General features: G+C 40.7%; 1 protein-coding gene across 2 annotated transcripts in view; it reads left to right on the top strand.

Annotated features, from left to right (window-relative positions):
- The window catches only part of LOC122929230, a 231,062-nt gene that overhangs the window by 89,035 nt on the left and 121,934 nt on the right, over window positions 1-20,093 (top strand). For both annotated transcript variants that reach the window (XM_044282739.1, XM_044282738.1), the window contains exon 5: window positions 3,586-3,693. In XM_044282739.1, the coding sequence (XP_044138674.1) occupies window positions 3,586-3,693 (108 nt within the window). The remainder of the gene's footprint in view (window positions 1-3,585; window positions 3,694-20,093) is intronic.

Raw genomic sequence — 20,093 nt, 5'->3', positions numbered from 1 at the left:
AATCAAACCTTCATCTCATCTCAAAAAAAAATGAGACCCTACTTAAGATAATCTCCCAAAAACTGAAAAAACTATGGCTCTTAGACTATGGAGACACTAAAACCTTTTTTTTTGTTTTAAAAATGAAATCATTGTGTAAAACTTACATAAATAAAAAAAAATTGTATACATATTAGGTATTGCCGTGTCCGTGACAACCTGCTCTATAAAATTACCACATGATCTAACCTGTCAGATGAATGTTGTAAATAACAAAAAAAAACGGTACAAAAAAGCTATTTCCTGTTACTTTGCCGCACAAAAAGTGTAATATAGAGCAACCAAAAATCATATGTACCCTAAACTAGTACCAACAAAACTGCCGCCCTATTCCGTAGTTTCTAAAATGGGGTCACTTTTTTGGAGTTTCTACTCTAGGGCACCCATCAGAGGGGTTTCAAATGGGACATGGTGTCAAAAAAACCAGTCCAGCAAAATCTGCCTTCCAAAAACCGTATGGCATTCCTTTCCTTCTGCGCCCTGCTGTGTGCCTGTACAGCAGTTTACGACCACATACCACATATTAGGTATTGAACTTGTCCAAATTTGTTGTGGGGGCAAACTTTAGACCTTTATTTAATAGTCTTGTTTGAGATTCTGTCAATTTAGTTGTACTTAAATTGACTATTGCGTTGTCTTCTAATATCGTGTGTGATTTCTTCTGTAGTCCCCCCCCCCATCCTCTCTGTATTTTCTTCCACCATTGTATGTTTATGTTCTGTAGTTCTGTGTTTGACCTTATGGTTGTTTTTCTTGTCATTGATGATATGTGTTGTATGTATTCCTTGTTGTTTGTGTTGGTGATATGTTCCCCCCTTCTTGTTGTAGTGTAAGTTTGGTCTATATCTCAGATTGTACCTGTGTATTGGTGATTGTGACTGTTGTCGTTTCTGTTCTGTTGGTTGTAGTGGTATCTGTCGAATTCTTGGTCTGTGGTGTGGTGGAGTCCTTCCTAACAAAAGAGAGTTTATTAATACCTCATAACGTTTGGTCATTGGAATATTGTATTCCGGTTTTGTTTTGTTTTTGCTTATATTGCTATACAGCACAAAAAAACTGAAAAAAAAAATACACTAATAAATAGAAATACACAACAGGAAGTGTTGTGTATTTCTATTTATTAGTGTATTTTTTTTTTCAGTTTTTTTGTGCTGGTGAAAATATGTTTAAGTTTTTTTGTCTTTGTGTTTATTATTTCTTGTTCTAATTTGTCTAGTCCTTTATAAATTCTTTGTTGCCATTCATTGAACTTATCATCTTGAGGAACAGTTTCTATTATAATTTTTATTGATTCCATTTGTTCTATGGTTTCTTCTAGAATTCGATTTCTTCTTTTTATTATAATTTGTATCAGTGTAATTGTTTTTTTTAGAAATTTGTTCCATTCTATGTCGAAGTCTTCATTAGACAAGTCTTGTGCTGGATTTTTGATTAGTCTTAAACCTTTTGGTATTTGGTTGTTTTTTTTTATATCGGTTCAGTGATTTGATTTCCCATTTTTGTCTAAGTTGTTTGTATAATAAATTTTCTAATTCTCTGAATGTTTCTGTTTTTGATCTTTGTGTTGTGTTTAGTATATAATTATCATCTCCAAAATTGTATGTTTCTACTTTTTTGCATTTATCCTCGATGCAGTTCTAGATGTTGACACCTCAGGGAGCAACACCTGCAGGGAATTTCAAACTAGAATATAGAAGGTATATGGTGGCTCACCTGTTGTGGCAATTGGTTCTAGTGCTCCGTTAAAAGACATTTCCCTGAGAAACCAGTAATAAATGGTGTTGTATAACAGGCAACTTAACCATCCAGAACTGCACCGATTTAATATGTAACAGACAAGATCTAATAAAGGAATGTATATCACAATAACCAATTATTTGTGTTACAATCACCTATTGATTATATAAAATAATGTATAAATTCATACATAAAATTTCAATTAAAAATTGTAGAATTTACTAAGATATTATATTCAAATATAAATATATACAAAAAGTATAAAAAATCTGAAAAATGTATGTAAAAGTATATACAAAATAATGTGAATTAATCAATGGGTAATCCTGTTGTAATTTTAATTTATTTAGTTAAGTCCATGTAGGAAATAAATATATCCATAATTGCATTGATCAAAAAGTAAAAAAAAAGGCAAAATGTTCCAGTGATTTGTGAAAAATTTAAAAAGTATAATAAAAGTATAAAAATATAAAAAAAAAGTTAAAAAAAAAAAGTCCAGTGATTGTGAAAAAATTAATAGTAGAGGTTAAAAGAATATAAACATATTCTTAATATATGGGTGTAGTTATGGTGAAAATTGGTAGAGTCACAGCAATGATAGTAGTGGTAGTGGATTGTGCCTCTAAGTTTCCTTTACATTTAGAAGTTTGTATCCAAAGTATTTATAGTATTAATATATTGGAGGTGGAGGTGAAAAGATACTTATGTTGGCTAAGATGTAGCTGGTTTTCCATAATGCCAGATTTGATGTAGCTTACCTCCCAGCTGTGTCCATGCAGGCGTGTAAGCGCTTGTTCCTGAGGTCCCATGAGTTGGCGTGCTCTTTATTCCTGGATTACATGCTGCGGTGAACAAGTGCTTACACACGTGGGAGGCCAACCCCAGGAACAAGCGCTTACACGCCGCTGCATGGACACAGCCAGTAGGAAAGCTACATCAAAGCCGGCAGTATGGTAATCCAGCTACATCGTAGCCAACATAAGTATCTTTTTACCTCCATTTGATACAAAATATTAATACTATAAATACATTGGATACAAACTTCTAAATGTAAAGGAAACTTAGAGGCACAATCCACTACCACTACTATCATTGCGATGACCCTACCAATTTTCACTATAACTATACCCATATATTAAGAATATGTTTATATTCTTTTAACCTCTACTATTATTTTTTTCACAATCACTGGGGTTATTTTTTCATATTTTCATACTTTTATTATACTTTTTCAATTTTTCACATCACTGAAACTTTTTCCCTTTCTTTTTTTTTTTTTTTCTTTTTTGATCAATGCAATTGTGGATATATCTATTTCCTACATGGACATAACTAGCTATAATAAAATTACAACAGGATTACCCATTGATTAATTCACATTATTTAGTATATTTTTTTATATACATTTTTCAGATTTTTTATACTTTTTGTATATATTTATATTAGAATATAATATCTTAATAAATTCAAAACATTTTAATTGCAATTTTATTTATGAATTTATACACTATTTTATATAATTAATAGGTGATTAATAGGTGATAACCTTATAACATTTAAATAAGTTATTCTCATCCTGCCTATCGCTGCTTGTATGGTCCTAGCCTTCCGTTACTTACCACCCAAGAGTGGTGATGTTCTGTCTATCTTCAAGTACCTGATGCAGCCAGTCAACGGTCTTGACAGCCATATGCTGTTCTTATACACGTGGCCTGGCCAACTTGTCTTCACATCTATGTAGGCTTTAAACATGATTGACTACTATGATTCTTGAACAATCTATAAACTTTGTGAATCATTCATCTACAGAACCTTTGCCTGTTCCTGATGAATACCCGCTTGTGATCATCATTTCCATCACCGTTGCAATCCTGTTGGTTCTTCTATTTGTGCTCTTGATTATCCTGAAGATAACAGGTAGGAGTATTAGTTTGTCTGTTATAGGACAACCTTCTGTATCTTTCCATTTCACAAATGTGAAGATTTTGTTTCCTAGTTCACACTTCACAGTTCTATCTACTAAACTTTTTGTTAGTGTTTTCAAGCTTTACCTTTTTCACTTATGTAAATCTTAATTTCATCTTCTACTATTCATCCATTATGTGGCGACTCCTACACTTCTATGTGACCCTAATTTGTGTACGCATCTGATTTAAGATCTGATGCAAGGAAGTTTTCTGGTGGATTCTATATGAATATGACACAATTTAGTATGATGCTTAACAAATACCATATTACCAAGGTGTTGCGTCTTGGGACTAATACCAAGACACCATATGTCAACATAGGATGGCTAGGGGGTTGTTGTAGAGTAGTGATGAGTAAATCGATTCTATCAAATCGAAATTCTGACTGAACTTTCCCAAAATTCTGATTTGTTACAATCAGAATTTCTAGGAATTTGTTTACCTGTAGAAGACATCTTGTGCCTCCATAATCATGGCCCATATATATAAAAAGTAACCGATTATTGTGTGCCTAGCCTGGCCCAATAAAAGAGTATTTTGTACCCTGGATGATACTACTTTTTATGGATATTTGAGGAAGAAGAGTATGGATAGCTTTCACTACACATGTGCATCTAGGATTTAAGATTTATTTCAGTACAGGAGTATTTTTATATGTGCTTGGTGCTGTCTCAAACTCTGTATTATGTGGCTGAGGCCATAACTGGAAATTGTATTTATGAATGCAGTTGCTTTTCTTGCATTTTTTTAAAACGAAGGCTCTCAATGATTAGCCATATTATTTCTTATATGATGGAAATACTTATAGAATGTATGAATTTATTTTTGAGGTAAGTAAAAGTAGAAAATATGTTTTAGATATAAGGGCTTATCTGAAGTGCCATAAAGAGGTGTTGTACGACTATGAGTAGACTCCATGTGCTTGACTCTCTAGTCAATTTATTTAGGTATATATGGTTATAACTAATTGCCATTCAACGGTGCAGTGAGATATTTTTCAGCTCAGTTTGGTGTATATTACTGGCGAAATACAAATATATTCGCCTATCATCGTTGCACTCATCTGTTGACAAACCTTTTGTGTAAAACTGTTAAACAATTGGGGACTAATTGCCATTCAACGGTGCAGCTATATGTGGTGAAGCACTTTTTGCGGGCTGGACAGAATGACGTAGTGGTGAAATATTTTATGGGAAACAGGCTTTTTTGGGGAAAATTGATGGTTGATAGTAGACTTTTTTCTATACGAACTGAATTCCATTATCCTTTCTTTGGTGAAATTTTTTTTTTCAACCAATTTTTCTCTACCGAGCACCCGAGCATAATGGAAGTCAATGGGAAAACCCCAGGGACTCCCTGCTCGGAAGAGAAGAGGATGTCTGGTTCACCAAAAAAGGTCAGAAATTGATGGAAAATCCATCAAAATGGTTTGGAAACAGCATTAAGAGGATGGCTGGATGCGTCTTGGACTCCTATTATCTATGACATACAATAGACAACCACACAAAGGCTATATGCCAAAAGCCAGGTATGTGGAAGCCAACAATCTATCCACGAGACAGATAACAGTCAGCATATCTTACAATGGCAACCTTGTGCACTATGAGACATTCCAAACCAGCTCTCATCTGACTGAGAGCCAGTAAGCCTCAAAGTTTCGTCACATCTGTTGAATGGCTTGGGTGGACCTGCACACATAGATCAATATCATTAGGGTGACAAAAAGTTTTCTGATTGTCCTAACATAATATTCAATAATCTTCCTATACAGTTTTGTCATATAAAAACTCATTTGTATAAACATGGGCATACGGGAAAGATATACAAATGAGCAGAATCTGCCTTGTTTTTCAGCTGAAAAACAATTTGCATGGAAAATGTGCGATCTACACTACTCATGAACAGAGCCATCTATTGGATTCCTAGTCTTGTTATAAGACTATGGAATCAATAGATGGCGCTGTTCATGAGTCATGAACAGCACCATCTATTGGTTTCATAGTCTTATGACAAGATTATTAGTCTTATCATAAGACTATGAAACCAATAGATGGCGCTGTTCACAGATGTGAAGTAACTTTGAGGCTTACTGGCTCTCAGTCAGATGAGAGCTGGTTTGGAATGTCTCATAGTGCACAAGGCTGCCATTGTAAGGTATGCTTACTGTTATCTGTCTCATGGATAGATTGTTGGCTTCCACATACCTGGCTTTTGGCATATAGCCTTTGTGTTGTTGTCTATTGTATGTCATAGATAATAGGAGTCTAAGACGCATCCAGCCATTCTCTTAATGTTTCCAAACCATTTTGATGGGGTTTTCATCAATTTATAACCTTTTTTTGTGAACTAGACACCCTATCTTCTTCAGAGCAAGGGGTGCCTGGTTTGATGCTTGGGTCTCCCATTGACTTTAATTGTATTAAATTGTTCTCTAGCACCAGTAGTATTCAGCCGAGCACTGCAATGTGCCGAGCATAGCGATGCTCAAGCCGAACAGAAGTTCGGCTGAGCATGCTCGCTCAACACTAGGAAACAGGCTTTTTTGGGAAAATTGATGAGTGATAGTAGACTTTCTTCTGTATGAACCGAATTCCATTATCCTTTCTTTGGTGAAATATTTTATTTAAACCAATTTTTCTTTGAGAAAATTGATGGGTGACATTCTTTATGTGACACTGGATTTTTTTCCAAAAATGTATTGGTGAATGTACACCTCCTTTTGCGGCATGGAATGACTTACTTAGTGGTGACATTTTTTATGTGACACTAGCTCTTTTTAGGAAAATGTATGGGTGAATGAACCCCTCCTTTTTGGGTATGGAACGATTTACTTAGTGGTGAAATTCTTTATGTGACACTGGCTCTTTTTCGGAAAATGTATCGGTGAATGCACCCCTCCTTTTGCAGTATGGAATGACTAACTGTGGTGAAAATTTTTATGTGACACGGCTCTTTGGAAAATGTATGGGTGAATGTACACCTCTTTTTGCTGTATGGGCTGAATTAAGCAGTGTTGAAATTATACATTTCAAACTAAACTCCACTGCTCTGTATCTCTTGTGAAGTCAATGTCTCCAAATATCCCCCCCCCTCGCAATTTACATCAATTACATTGTTTTCATTAGAGATCCAAGAGTTATGTTGGAGGCATGTAGTATATGTAAGCCATGTGGAACCCCTCTCATCACTTTCATGTTGTTCTGCACCTGGTTTGCCTGGGCGAACTGAGTCACACAGGGGAGCAACTGCTCCATGTTCTTCAGCAAGAAAGCAAATCCTGGATTTCTTGCGACAACTGAAAATCGGAACCATGGTGACCGACAACGGGAAGAAGATGGTGTCAGAGCTGCTTCAAGGAGGGCTGGGCCATGCGCCCTGCATGGCACAAGTGTTCTATCCAGTTGACAAGTGGTTCCTGATGTCATCCACCCATCTGCAATACATCCTAAAAATGACCACGAAACTTTGCATACACTTAAGCCACTCGGACACCGCAAAGCACACCCTCCTTGAGCTGCAGCGGCAGAACAACATCCCCCAACATAGGCTGATATGCGACGTTTCCACCCATTGGAATTCTACCCTCCATATGTTGGACCGACTGTACGAACAGTGTCAGATGATTTATACTGCTCTGAAAAACGGTTTAATTTATTTATGGAAAGACAAGCTAGAATCTGTAATACCGACTTATTTCCACAAATAAAAATAAGAGCTAACAAAAGCTCCTTATCTGCTCTCAGTTCAAGACAAAATGAAGACAGTTATGTACAATATATATATATATATATATATTTATTAATTATATTTCAGTGCAATAAAAAAAATATAATATAAAATGATATGAAATTGGTGACAATTCAAGAATAATAATTAATGATATGCAATCAAGACAAAATAACCTATAGGATATAGATATAATCAATAATTAAACTGGTATCTTAGTAATAACAGAAAACAAAATTGACACTTGATTTCTCCCAGCGAACAGATTTTCCGAATTAAAATTTAACAGTATATGATCACTTCATCTCATCATGCCTGAGTTTTGGTATAACTCTAGATTACAATCCAAATAAAATTAAGCTTCCACCATGTAATATATATATATATATATATATATATATATATATGTATATATATATATATTAATTCAATTAGACCATCTGACTAGAACTTAAATCAGTTCTTTGGAGGAGATCACACAATTGTAGATATATCAATTGTATGGATTTATCTCCCTAGATTGAAAAGTTACAATTGATGCTGCAGGTACAATTATCTCAAATCAATCTAGATCCCTACAAAGAGCAATATGGTCTATTTGAATATATATATATATATATATATATATATATATATATATATATAGTAGTAGTAACAGGCACTCTCTAAATCTAGAGTCACATATTAATTGTAATAATAACAGATAATGCTGAGTTATCAAAATTTAGATGTATTTCTATAAAATGCAGGTAATTTAAACCCTAATAATACTGATGCAATAAAGGTAATAAAAGGAATAATAGGCGAGGTAATAGTCTCAAACAATAGTAGATTAATGATAATAAAACTAGGTAGCTAATAATCTGCAAAAAGATGATAAAGTAAAAATAAATCAGTATTGCATATATAGTCCTTCTAATGATGTAAAACATATACTTTTGATTTTTGTAATACTCGTTAGCAACCTTTCTATGTTTCGGGTTGTAGCTGACTCAAAATAATACTGCTGGTCTCAGGTACAAGTCTTAATAAACTGCTGGTATCAAGTTAAAAAATTATATTTTATAAAAACACAGAAAACCCTCCTGATGAAATCGTATCGTAGCAGAGGGAGTCTGTCAAAGGAACTTACGTTAACTTGATACCAGCTATGCCTTAACACAGCGTCCCGCGTCTTCTTCGGCACCTAAAATCGCTTACCTGAGTTTGGGTGCTGAAGAAGAGGCGGGACGCCGCGTTAAGGCATAGCTACCGAAGAATACCTACCCCACACGTAAGTTCCTTTGACAGACTCCCTCTGATAGGATACGATTTCAACAGGAGGGTTTTCTGTGTTTTTATTACATACAATTTTTTAACTTGATACCAGCAGTTTATACCTTACCTGATACTTATACTTGTACCTGAGACCAGCAGTATTATTTTGGATCAGCTACAACCCAAAACACACAAGGTTGCTACCGAATATTACAAAAATCAAAAGTATATGTTTTACATCATTGGAAGGACTATATATGCAATAATGATTTATTTTTACATTATCATCTTTTTGCAGATTATTAGCTACCTGGTTTTATTATCATTAAGCTACTATTGTTTGAGACTATTGCCTCACCTAGTATTCCTTTCATTATTACCTTTATTGCATCAGTAGTATTAGGATTTGTATTACCTGCATTTTATAGAAATACATAAAAATTTTGATAACTCAGCATTATCTGTTTTTATTACAATTAATATGTGACTAGATTTAGAGAGTGCTTGCTACTACAGTTTTCTATATTCTTTTATTACTGACAGGGTGAGTCACAGCAGTTGCACCTCTAACCACTGTAGTGTCTGGTGGAGCCGCCCAATCACTAGATGTACATACAGTACAGACCAAAAGTTTGGACACACCTTTTCATTCAAAGAGTTTTCTTTATTTTCATGACTATGAAAATTGTAGATTCACACTGAAGGCATCAAAACTATGAATTAACACGTTGAATTATATACATAACAAAAAAATGTGAAACAACTGGAAATATGTCATATTCTAGGTTCTTCAAAGTAGCCACCTTTTGCTTTGATTACTGTTTTGCACACTCTTGGCATTCTCTTGATGAGCTTCAAGAGGTAGTCACCTGAAATGGTCTTCCAACAGTCTTGAAGGAGTTCCCAGAGATGCTTAGCACTTGTTGGCCCATTTGCCTTCACTCTGAGGTCCAGCTCACCCCAAACCATCTCGATTGGGTTCAGGAGACTGTGGAGGCCAGGTCATCTGGCGCAGCACCCCATCACTCTCCTTTATGGTCAAATAGCCCTTACACAGCCTGGAGGTGTGTTTGGGGTCATTGTTCTGTTGAAAAATAAATGATGGTCCAACTAAACGCAAAATGGATGGAATAGCATGCCGCTGCAAGATGCTGTGGTAGACATGCTGGTTCAGTATGCCTTCAATTTTGAATAAATCCCCAACAGTGTCACCAGCAAAGCACACCCACACTATCACACCTCCTCCTCCATGCTTCACGATGGGAACCAGGCATGTAGAGTCCATCCGTTCACCTTTTCTGCGTCGCACAAAGACACGGTGGTTGGAACCAAAGATCTAAAATTTGGACTCATCAGACCAAAGCACAGATTTCCACTGGTCTAATGTCCATTCCTTGTGTTCTTTAGCCCAAACAAGTCTCTTCTGCTTGTTGCCTGTCCTTAGCAGTGGTTTTCTAGCAGATATTCTACCATGAAGACCTGATTCACACAGTCTCCTCTTAACAGTTGTTCTAGAGATGTGTCTGCTGCTAGAACTCTGTGTGGCATTGACCTGGTCTCTAATCTGAGCTGATGTTAACCTGCGATTTCTGAGGCTGGTGACTCGGATAAACTTATCCTCCGCAGCAGAGGTGACTCTTGGTCTTCCTTTCCTGGGGCGGTTCGCATGTGAGCCAGTTTCTTTGTAGCGCTTGATGGTTTTTGTGACTGCACTTGGGGACACTTTCAAAGTTTTCCCAATTTTTCGGACTGACTGACCTTCATTTCTTAAAGTAATGATGGCCACTCGTTTTTCTTTACTTAGCTGCTTTTTTCTTGCCATAATACAAATTCTAACAGTCTATTCAGTAGGACTATCAGCTGTGTATCCACCTGACTTCTCCACAACGCAACTGATGGTCCCAACCCCATTTATAAGGCAAGAAATACCACTTATTAAACCTGACAGGGCACACCTGTGAAGTGAAAACCATTTCAGGTGACTACTTCTTGAAGCTCATCAAGAGAATGCCAAGAGTGTGCAAAGCAGTAATCAAAGCAAAAGGTGGCTACTTTGAAGAACCTAGAATATTACATATTTTCAGTTGTTTCACACTTTTTTGTTATGTATATAATTCCACATGTGTTAATTCATAGTTTTGATGCCTTCAGTGTGAATCTACAATTTATATAGTCATGAAAATAAAGAAAACTTTTTTAATGAGAAGGTGTGTCCAAACTTTTGGTCTGTACTGTATATATATAAAATTGTAGATTCACACTGAAGGCATCAAAACTATGAATTAACACATGTGGAATGATATACATAACAAAAAAGTGTGAAACAACTGAAAATATGTCATATTCTAGGTTCTTCAAAGTAGCCACCTGAAATGGTCTTCACTTCACAGGTGTGCCCTGTCAGGTTTAATAAGTGGGATTTCTTGCCTTATAAATGGGGTTGGGACCATCAGTTGCGTTGTGGAGAAGTCAGGTGGATACACAGCTGAAAGTCCTACTGAATAGACTGTTAGAATTTGTATTATGGCAAGAAAAAAGCAGCTAAGTAAAGAAAAACGAGTGGCCATCATTACATTAACAAATGAAGGTCAGTCAGTCCGAAAAATTGGGAAAACTTTGAAAGGGTCCCTAAGTGCAGTCACAAAAACCATCAAGCGCTACAAAGAAACTGGCTCACATGCGGACCGCCCCAGGAAAGGAAGACCAAGAGTCACCTCTGCTGCGGAGCATAAGTTCATCCGAGTCACCAGCCTCGGAAATTGCAGGTTAACAGCAGCTCAGATTAGAGACCATGTCAATGCCACACAGAGTTCTAGCAGCAGACACATCTCTAGAACAACTGTTAAGAGGAGACTGTGTGAATCAGACCTTCATGGTAGAATATCTGCTAGGAAACCACTGCTAAGGACAGGCAACAAGCAGAAGAGACTTGTTTGGGTTAAAGAACACAAGGAATGGACATTAGACCAGTGGAAATCTGTGCTTTGGTCTGATGAGTCCAAATTTGAGATCTTTGGTTCCAACCACCGTGTCTTTGTGCGACGCAGAAAAGGTGAACGGATGAACTCTACATGCCTGGTTCCCACTGTGAAGCATGGAGGAGGAGGTGTGATGGTGTGGGGGTGCTGTGCTGGTGACACTGTTGGGGATTTATTCAAAATTGAAGGCATACTGAACCAGCATGGCTACTACAGCATCTTGCAGCGGCATGCTATTCTATCCGGTTTGCGTTTAGTTGGACCATCATTTATTTTTCAACAGAACAATGACCCCAAACACACCTCTAGGCTGTGTAAGGGCTATTTAACTATGAAGGAGAGTGATGGGGTGCTGCGCCAGATGACCTGGCCTCCACAGTCACCGGACCTGAACCCAATCGAGATGGTTTGGGGTGAGCTGGACCGCGGAGTGAAGGCAAAAGGGCCAACAAGTGCTAAGCATCTCTGGGAACTCCTTCAAGACTGTTGGAAGACCATTTCAGGTGACTACCTCTTGAAGCTCATCAAGAGAATGCCAAGAGTGTGCAAAGCAGTAATCAAAGCAAAAGGTGGCTACTTTGAAGAACCTAGAATATGACATATTTTCAGTTGTTTCACATTTTTTTGTTATGTATATAATTCCACATGTGTTAATTCATAGTTTTGATGCCTTCAGTGTGAATCTACAATTTTCATAGTCATGAAAATTAAGAAAACTCTTTGAATGAGGAGGTGTGTCCAAACTTTTGGTCTGTACTGTATATATATATATATATATATATATATGTGTGTGTATAGGGCTAATCAGTTGCCTAATATGTAGACAAAATTTATACTATACTATAGAATCTGTCTGGAAGAAATCAGCGTCAAGGTTCAAATGTGACGTAAGATCAGGTCCCATTTTTCCTCCGATCTATCCTACTCCTTTTAACAGGTTGATCTGATGGAGTTGATCTGATCTCCCTTCTTGCTGGCTCCTGATAACTTTTACCCCCCCCCCTTCCCGGAAGGTGGGCTTGGTTTGGCCTTTCACGTGACTAATGAGATCATAGTGCATCACTTTGCCACTTCTCTCTTACTCACCACCACCACCACAAGGGGACACTAGTGCTCTATGTAAGAATTTTGTGTAATTAAACTTAATTCTCTTATTTTCTGTTAATTTAATAAAAAGATCACCTTTGACCAAAGTCTTAGACAGAGCTTTAAATAAGATAAGAAAGACACTGATGTAAACCAACCTGTCAGACATCCCATCTACCATAAAATATATGAGTTTTAAACAAACTCTGCCCCAGCACTTAATGTCCTTATCTCCACATTTGTTGAGACCCGTGGTAATTATTTATTTCCCGTTTCACACACACTTAAAATTTAATATATATCACTCACATTATGGTTACTATAATTATAAAATGAATAGTAAAATTATCCCCTTCTATTTATTGGGAAGAAAAAAAACTTTAGCACATTCAGTCGATTGTTTAGCAAGGGGCTGCATTCAAATGGTATGTCTCTGCCTCCCCCCTCAATTTACAACCTGGTAAATGTTTATACAAACATTCCTAACTTTTTGCACTTATCTGTCTGGTAAAATCAACTCACTTTGACCTTTTAGAAACCATAAAAGATGGTTACCATAAGGTTCATATACAAATCTGCAATGTGATCTTTATAGGCCTTCACAATATGGATTCTCTTCTGTCCAATAGTTCTGACAAATCCCCCCCCACCCTTGCCACATTATTCAGGTGTCCAAGTGTCAGAAGCATTGTCATGTCCACCAAAATATATATATTTTTAATGTGAAGGAAGTCTTTCCCGGAACTCTGCCCACCAATCTTTCCATATTAGTCTTTTATTTGTATCAAAATGTTAGATCCTGGAAAGGTACATCATCACATGGATTCTGTGTCCAATGGCCTTGGCATGCAGGTTAGAGCGGAACTCGGCATGGATCATGCCATTATTGTCATGAGCTCTGTTCACATGGGGAATATGCCATTTTTACACCTCTCCAACTGAAATTGGGATATATTGTAGTTCCATTTAATGGATATCCTTGGATCTAAACTTCACAAAGAATTTCTGAGATCAAATCTCCTTCTCCATCAATAAGAATCCTGGAACCTCTGGTAAACATAACTCCTGATGAAGGACCTGGTTTGATGACAGGTTCAGTCTTAAACTGGGCACCAAGGATCAACACGATCCATACAACAGCTTTATCTTTGGTTGTCATCGTCTTGGTGAATCCACATCCTGGTTCAGACTGTCACTCTTTTCTATTAAAGAAATCGAGAGTATGAATACACGCTCTTATTATTTGATATTTACAGTTTTCTGGCTGTGCTATGTAAAACATTTTGCAAAGAAGCACTAATTTTGAAAATCTGTAAGCTGAGAGACAAATCATCATGTCAAATAATTATCACATTCTCTTAAGATACTTATTAAGTCTCTTCCTCGGCTTCACCTTCCATTATTCTCAATTGAGACCTAGGATGACAGACATGTAATTGATAAACATGAACCCATTTCTCTACAAAACCATTATTTTGTCATTTTGTCAATGATGTCATAAGGACTAGGGATGAGCGAACCCTAACTGTATAGTTTGGGTTTGTACCGAATTTTGGGGTGTCCGTGACACGGACCCGAACCCGGACATTTTCGTAAAAGTCCGGGTTCGGGTTCGGTGTTCGTCGCTTTCTTGGCGCTTTTTGAAAGGCTGCAAAGCAGACAATCAACGAGCGTCATACTACTTGCCCCAAGAGTTGGCATGGCTGTGATTGGCCAGTGCAGCATGTGACCCAACTTCTATTTAAGCTGGAGTCACGTAGCGCCGCCCGTCACTCTGCTCTGATCAGTATAGGGAGAGGTTGCAGCTGCAACGTTAGGGCGAGATTAGGCAGTGATTAACTCCTCCAAAAGACTTCATTCAGTGATCGATCTGCAGCTGTGGATGATTGAACTGCTGCTATTCAATTGCTCACTGTTTTTAGGCTGCCCAGAGTGTTTTTAAGTCACTTTTTTCTGGGGTGATCGGCGGCCATTTTGTGTCTTGTGGTGCGCCAGCACAAGCTGCCAACAAGTGCATTTAACCCTCAGTAGTGTGGTTGTTTTTTGGCTAAATCCTACATCAGGGTCAAGCTGTCACACCAAGTGCATTTAACCATCAATAGTCTGGTTATTTTTTGGCCATATACGACATCAGGGGCAAGCTGTGCCAGTCACCAAGTGCATTTAACCCTCAGTAGTGTGGTTGGTCAAGCTGTCACACCAAGTGCATTTAACCATCAATAGTGAGGTTATTTTTTGGCCATATCCCAGTCTAATTCTGTCCGTAAACGTATACCTGTCACCCAGCGCCTAAATAATAGGCTTCAAATTTGTAGTCAGCTAAATCTGTGGTTATTGCTGTGGCTGGGCAAGTTATTTAGTGTCCGTCAAAGCACAGTTTTTTTTCTGGGTTGAAATACAATTCCCAATTTAGCAATTCTCTAAATTAGTGGTTTCTGCTGTATCAGGCCTACTTTAAATTTATCCCTAAAAGGGAATATTAGATTCAAGGTGCTGATAGGGTCATTCTCAATAACTTCACACACACGCTACTGTGCATATCCCAGTCTAATTCTGTCTGTAAACGTATACCTGTCACCCAGCGCCTAAATAATAGGCCTCAAATTTATATTCAGCTAAATCTGTGGTTACTGCTGTGCCTGTATTAGTGTAATACGGTACCTAAATAGATAGCCAGATAGTGTTAGGTGTCTTTAAAAAAAGGCCTGAATTTGAATTCAATACATTGGGCCAAATAATATTTTTGTTGTTGTGGTGAACGATAACAATGAGGAAAACATCTAGTAAAGGACGCGGACGCGGACATGGTCGTGGTGGTGTTAGTGGACCCTCTGGTGCTGGGAGAGGACGTGGCCGTTCTGCCACAGCCACACGTCCTAGTGTACCAACTACCTCAGGTCCCAGTAGTCGCCATAATTTACAGCGATATTTGGTGGGGCCCAATGCCTTTCTAAGGATGGTAAGGCCTGAGCAGGTACAGGCATTAGTCAATTGGGTGGCCGACAGTGGATCCAGCACGTTCACATTACCTCCCACCCAGTCTTCTGCAGAAAGCGCACAGATGGCGCCTGAAAACCAAGCCCATCAGTCTGTCACATCACCCCCATGCATACCAGGGAAACTGTCTGAGCCTCAAGTTATGCAGCATTCTCTTATGCTGTTTGAAGACTCTGCTGGCAGGGTTTCCCAAGGGCATCCACCTAGCCCTTCCCCAGCGGTGGAAGACATAGAATGCACTGACACACAACCACTTATGTTTCCTCATGATGAGGACATGGGAATACCACCTCAGCACGTCTCTGATGATGACGAAACACAGGTGCCAACTGCTGCGTCTTTCTGCAGTGTGCAGACTGAACAGGAGGTCAGGGAGGAAGACTGGGTGGAAGACGATGCAGGGGACGATGAGGTCCTAGACCCCACATGGAATGAAGGTCGTGCCACTGACTTTCAGAGTTCGGAGAAAGAGGCAGTGGTGAGACCGAGCCAACAGCGTAGCAAAAGAGGGAGCAGTGGGCAAAAGCAGAACACCCGCCACCAAGAGACTCCGCCTGCTACTGACCGCCGCCATCTGGGACCGAGCACCCCAAAGACAGCTTCAAGGAGTTCCTTGGCATGGCACTTCTTCAAACAATGTGCTGACGACAATACCCGAGTGGTTTGCACGCTGTGCCATCAGAGCCTGAAGCGAGGCATTAACGTTCTGAACCTTAGCACAACCTGCATGACCAGGCACCTGCATGCAAAGCATGAACTGCAGTGGAGTAAACACCTTAAAAACAAGGAAGTCACTCAGGCTCCCCCTGCTACCTCTTCTGCTACTGCCGCCTCGGCCTCTTCTGCTGCTGTCGCCATTGCCTCTTCTGCTGCTGCCGCCTCGGCCTCTTCCTCCACCTCTGGAGGAACGTTGGCATCTGCCGCCAAGCAAACAGGGGATGTACCACCGACACCACCACCTCCGTCACCAAGCATCTCAACCATGTCACACTGCAGCGTTCAGCTCTCCATCTCACAAACATTTGAGAGAAAGCGTAAATTCCCACCTAGCCACCCTCGATCCCTTGCCCTGAACGCCAGCATTTCTAAACTACTGGCCTATGAAATGCTGTCATTTAGGCTGGTGGACACAGACAGCTTCAAACAGCTCATGTCGCTTGCAGTATGTTCCCAGCCGCCACTACTTCTCCAAGAGAGCCGTGCCTTCCCTGCACAACCAAGTATCCGATAAAATCAAGTGTGCACTGCGCAACGCCATCTGTGACAAGGTCCACCTAACCACAGATACGTGGACCAGTAAGCACGGCCAGGGAAGCTATATCTCCCTAACTGCACACTGGGTAAATGTAGTGGCGGCTGGGCCCCCTGGCTGAGAGCTATTTGGCGCATGTCCTTCCGCCACCAAGGATCGCAGGGCAACATTCTTTGCCTCCTGTTGCCACCTCCTCCTACTCAGCTTCCTCCTCCTCTTCTTCCACCTGCTCATCCAGTCAGCCACACACCTTCACTACCAACTTCAGCACAGCCCGGGGTAAACGTCAGCAGGCCATTCTGAAACTCATATATTTGGGGGACAGGCCCAACATCGCACAGGAGTTGTGGCGGGGTATAGAACAACAGACCGACGAGTGGTTGCTGCCGGTGAGCCTCAAGCCCGGCCTGGTGGTGTGCGATAATGGGCGAAATCTTGTTGCAGCTCTGGGAATAGCCAGTTTGACGCACATCCCTTGCCTGGCGCATGTGCTGAATTTGGTGGTGCAGAAGTTCATTCACAACTACCCCGACATGTCAGAGCTGCTGCATAAAGTGCGGGCCGTCTGTTCGCGCTTCCGGCGTTCACATCCTGCCGCTGCTCGCCTGTCTGCACTACAGCGTAACTTCGGCCTTCCCGCTCACCGCCTCATATGCGACGTGCCCACCAGGTGGAACTCCACCTTGCACATGCTGGACAGACTGTGCGATCAGCAGCAGGCCATAGTGGAGTTTCAGCTGCAGCACGCATGGGTCAGTCGCACTACAGAACAGCACCACTTCACCACCAATGACTGGGCCTCCATGCGAGACCTGTGTGCCCTGTTGCGCTGTTTCGAGTAGTCCACCAACATGGCCAGTGGCGATGACGCTGTTATCAGCGTTACAATACCACTTCTATGTCTCCTTGAGAAAACACTTAGGGCGATGATGGAAGAGGAGGTGGCCCAGGAGGAGGAGGAGGAGGAGGAGGAGGAAGAGGGGTCATTTTTAGCACTTTAAGGCCAGTCTCTTAGAAGTGACTCAGAGGGAGGTTTTTTGCAACAGCAGAGTCCAGGTAGAAATGTGGCCAGCCAGGGCCCACTACTGGAGGACGAGGAGGACGAGGATGAGGAGGAGGTGGAGGAGGATGAGGATGAAGCATGGTCACAGCGGGGTGGCACCCAACGCAGCTCGGGCCCATCACTGGTGCGTGGCTGGGGGGAAAGGCAGGACGATGACGATACGCCTCCCACAGAAGACAGCTTGTCCTTACCTCTGGGCAGCCTGGCACACATGAGCGACTACATGCTGCAGTGCCTGCGCAACGACAGCAGAGTTGCCCACATTTTAACGTGTGCGGACTACTGGGTTGCCACCCTGCTGGATCCACGCTACAAAGACAATGTGCCCACCTTACTTCCTGCACTGGAGCGTGATAGGAAGATGCGCGAGTACAAGCGCACATTGGTAGACGCGCTACTGAGAGCATTCCCAAATGTCACAGGGGAACAAGTGGAAGCCCAAGGCCAAGGCAGAGGAGGAGCAAGAGGTCGCCAAGGCAGCTGTGTCACGGCCAGCTCCTCTGAGGGCAGGGTTAGCATGGCAGAGATGTGGAAAAGTTTTGTTAACACGCCACAGCTAACTACACCACCACCTGATACGCAACGTGTTAGCAGGAGGCAACATTTCACTAACATGGTGGAACAGTATGTGTGCACACCCCTCCACGTACTGACTGATGGTTCGGCCCCATTCAACTTCTGTGTCTCTAAATTATCCACGTGGCCAGAGCTAGCCTTTTATGCCTTGGAGGTGCTGGCCTGCCCGGCAGCCAGCGTTTTGTCTGAACTTGTATTCAGCATGGCAGGGGGCGTCATTACAGACAAACGCAGCAGCCTGTCTACAGCCAATGTGGACAAGCTGACGTTCATAAAAATGAACCAGGCATGGATCCCACAGGACCTGTCCATCCCTTGTGCAGATTAGACATTAACTACCTCCCCTTAACCATATATTATTGTACTCCAGGGCACTTCCTCATTCAATCCTATTTTTATTTTCATTTTACCATTATATTGCGGGGCAACCCAAAGTTAAATGAACCTCTCCTCTGTCTGGGTGCCTGGGCCTAAATATATGACAATGGACTGTTCCAATGTTGGGTGACGTGAAGCATGATTCTCTGCTATGACATGCAGACTGATTCTCTGCTGACATGAAGCCAGATTCTCTGTTACAGGACCTCTCTCCTTTGCCTGGGTGCCAGGGCCTAAATTTATGACAATGGACTGTTACAGTGGTGGGTGACGTGAAGCATGATTCTCTGCTATGACATGAAGACTGATTCTCTGGTGACATGAAGCCAGATTTTGTGTTATGGGACCTCTCTCCTCTGCCTGGGTGCCTGGGCCTAAATATATGCCAATGGACTGTTACAGTGGTGGGTGACGTGAAGCATGATTCTCTGCTATGACATGAAGACTGATTCTCTGGTGACATGAAGCCAGATTCTGTGTTATGGGACCTCTCTCCTCTGCCTGGGTGCCAGGGCCTAAATTTATGACAATGGACTGTTACAGTGGTGGGTGACGTGAAGCCTGATTCTCTGCTATGATATGAAGACTGATTCTCTGCTGACATGAAGCCAGATTCTGTGTTATGGGACCTCTCTCCTCTGCCTGGGTGCCAGGGCCTAAATTTATGACAATGGACTGTTACAGTGGTGGGTGACATGAAGCCTGATTCTCTGCTATGATATAAAGACTGATTCTCTGCTGACATCAAGCCAGATTCTGTGTTATGGGACCTCTCTCCTCTGCCTGGGTGCCAGGGCCTAAATTTATGACAATGGACTGTTACAGTGGTGGGTGATGTGAAGCCTGATTCTCTGCTATGATATGAAGACTGATTCTCTGCTGACATGAAGCCAGATTCTGTGTTATGGGACCTCTCTCCTCTGCCTGGGTGCCAGGGCCTAAATTTATGACAATGGACTGTTACAGTGGTGGGTGACGTGAAGCCTGATTCTCTGCTATCATATGAAGACTGATTCTCTGCTGACATGAAGCTAGAT

This window comes from Bufo gargarizans, chromosome 2 (genome assembly GCF_014858855.1).
Source record: "Bufo gargarizans isolate SCDJY-AF-19 chromosome 2, ASM1485885v1, whole genome shotgun sequence".
NCBI classification, from domain to species: Eukaryota; Metazoa; Chordata; class Amphibia; order Anura; family Bufonidae; genus Bufo; species Bufo gargarizans.
Note: the sequence above shows the minus strand (reverse complement) of the source record. Positions and strands in the feature narration are given on the sequence as shown.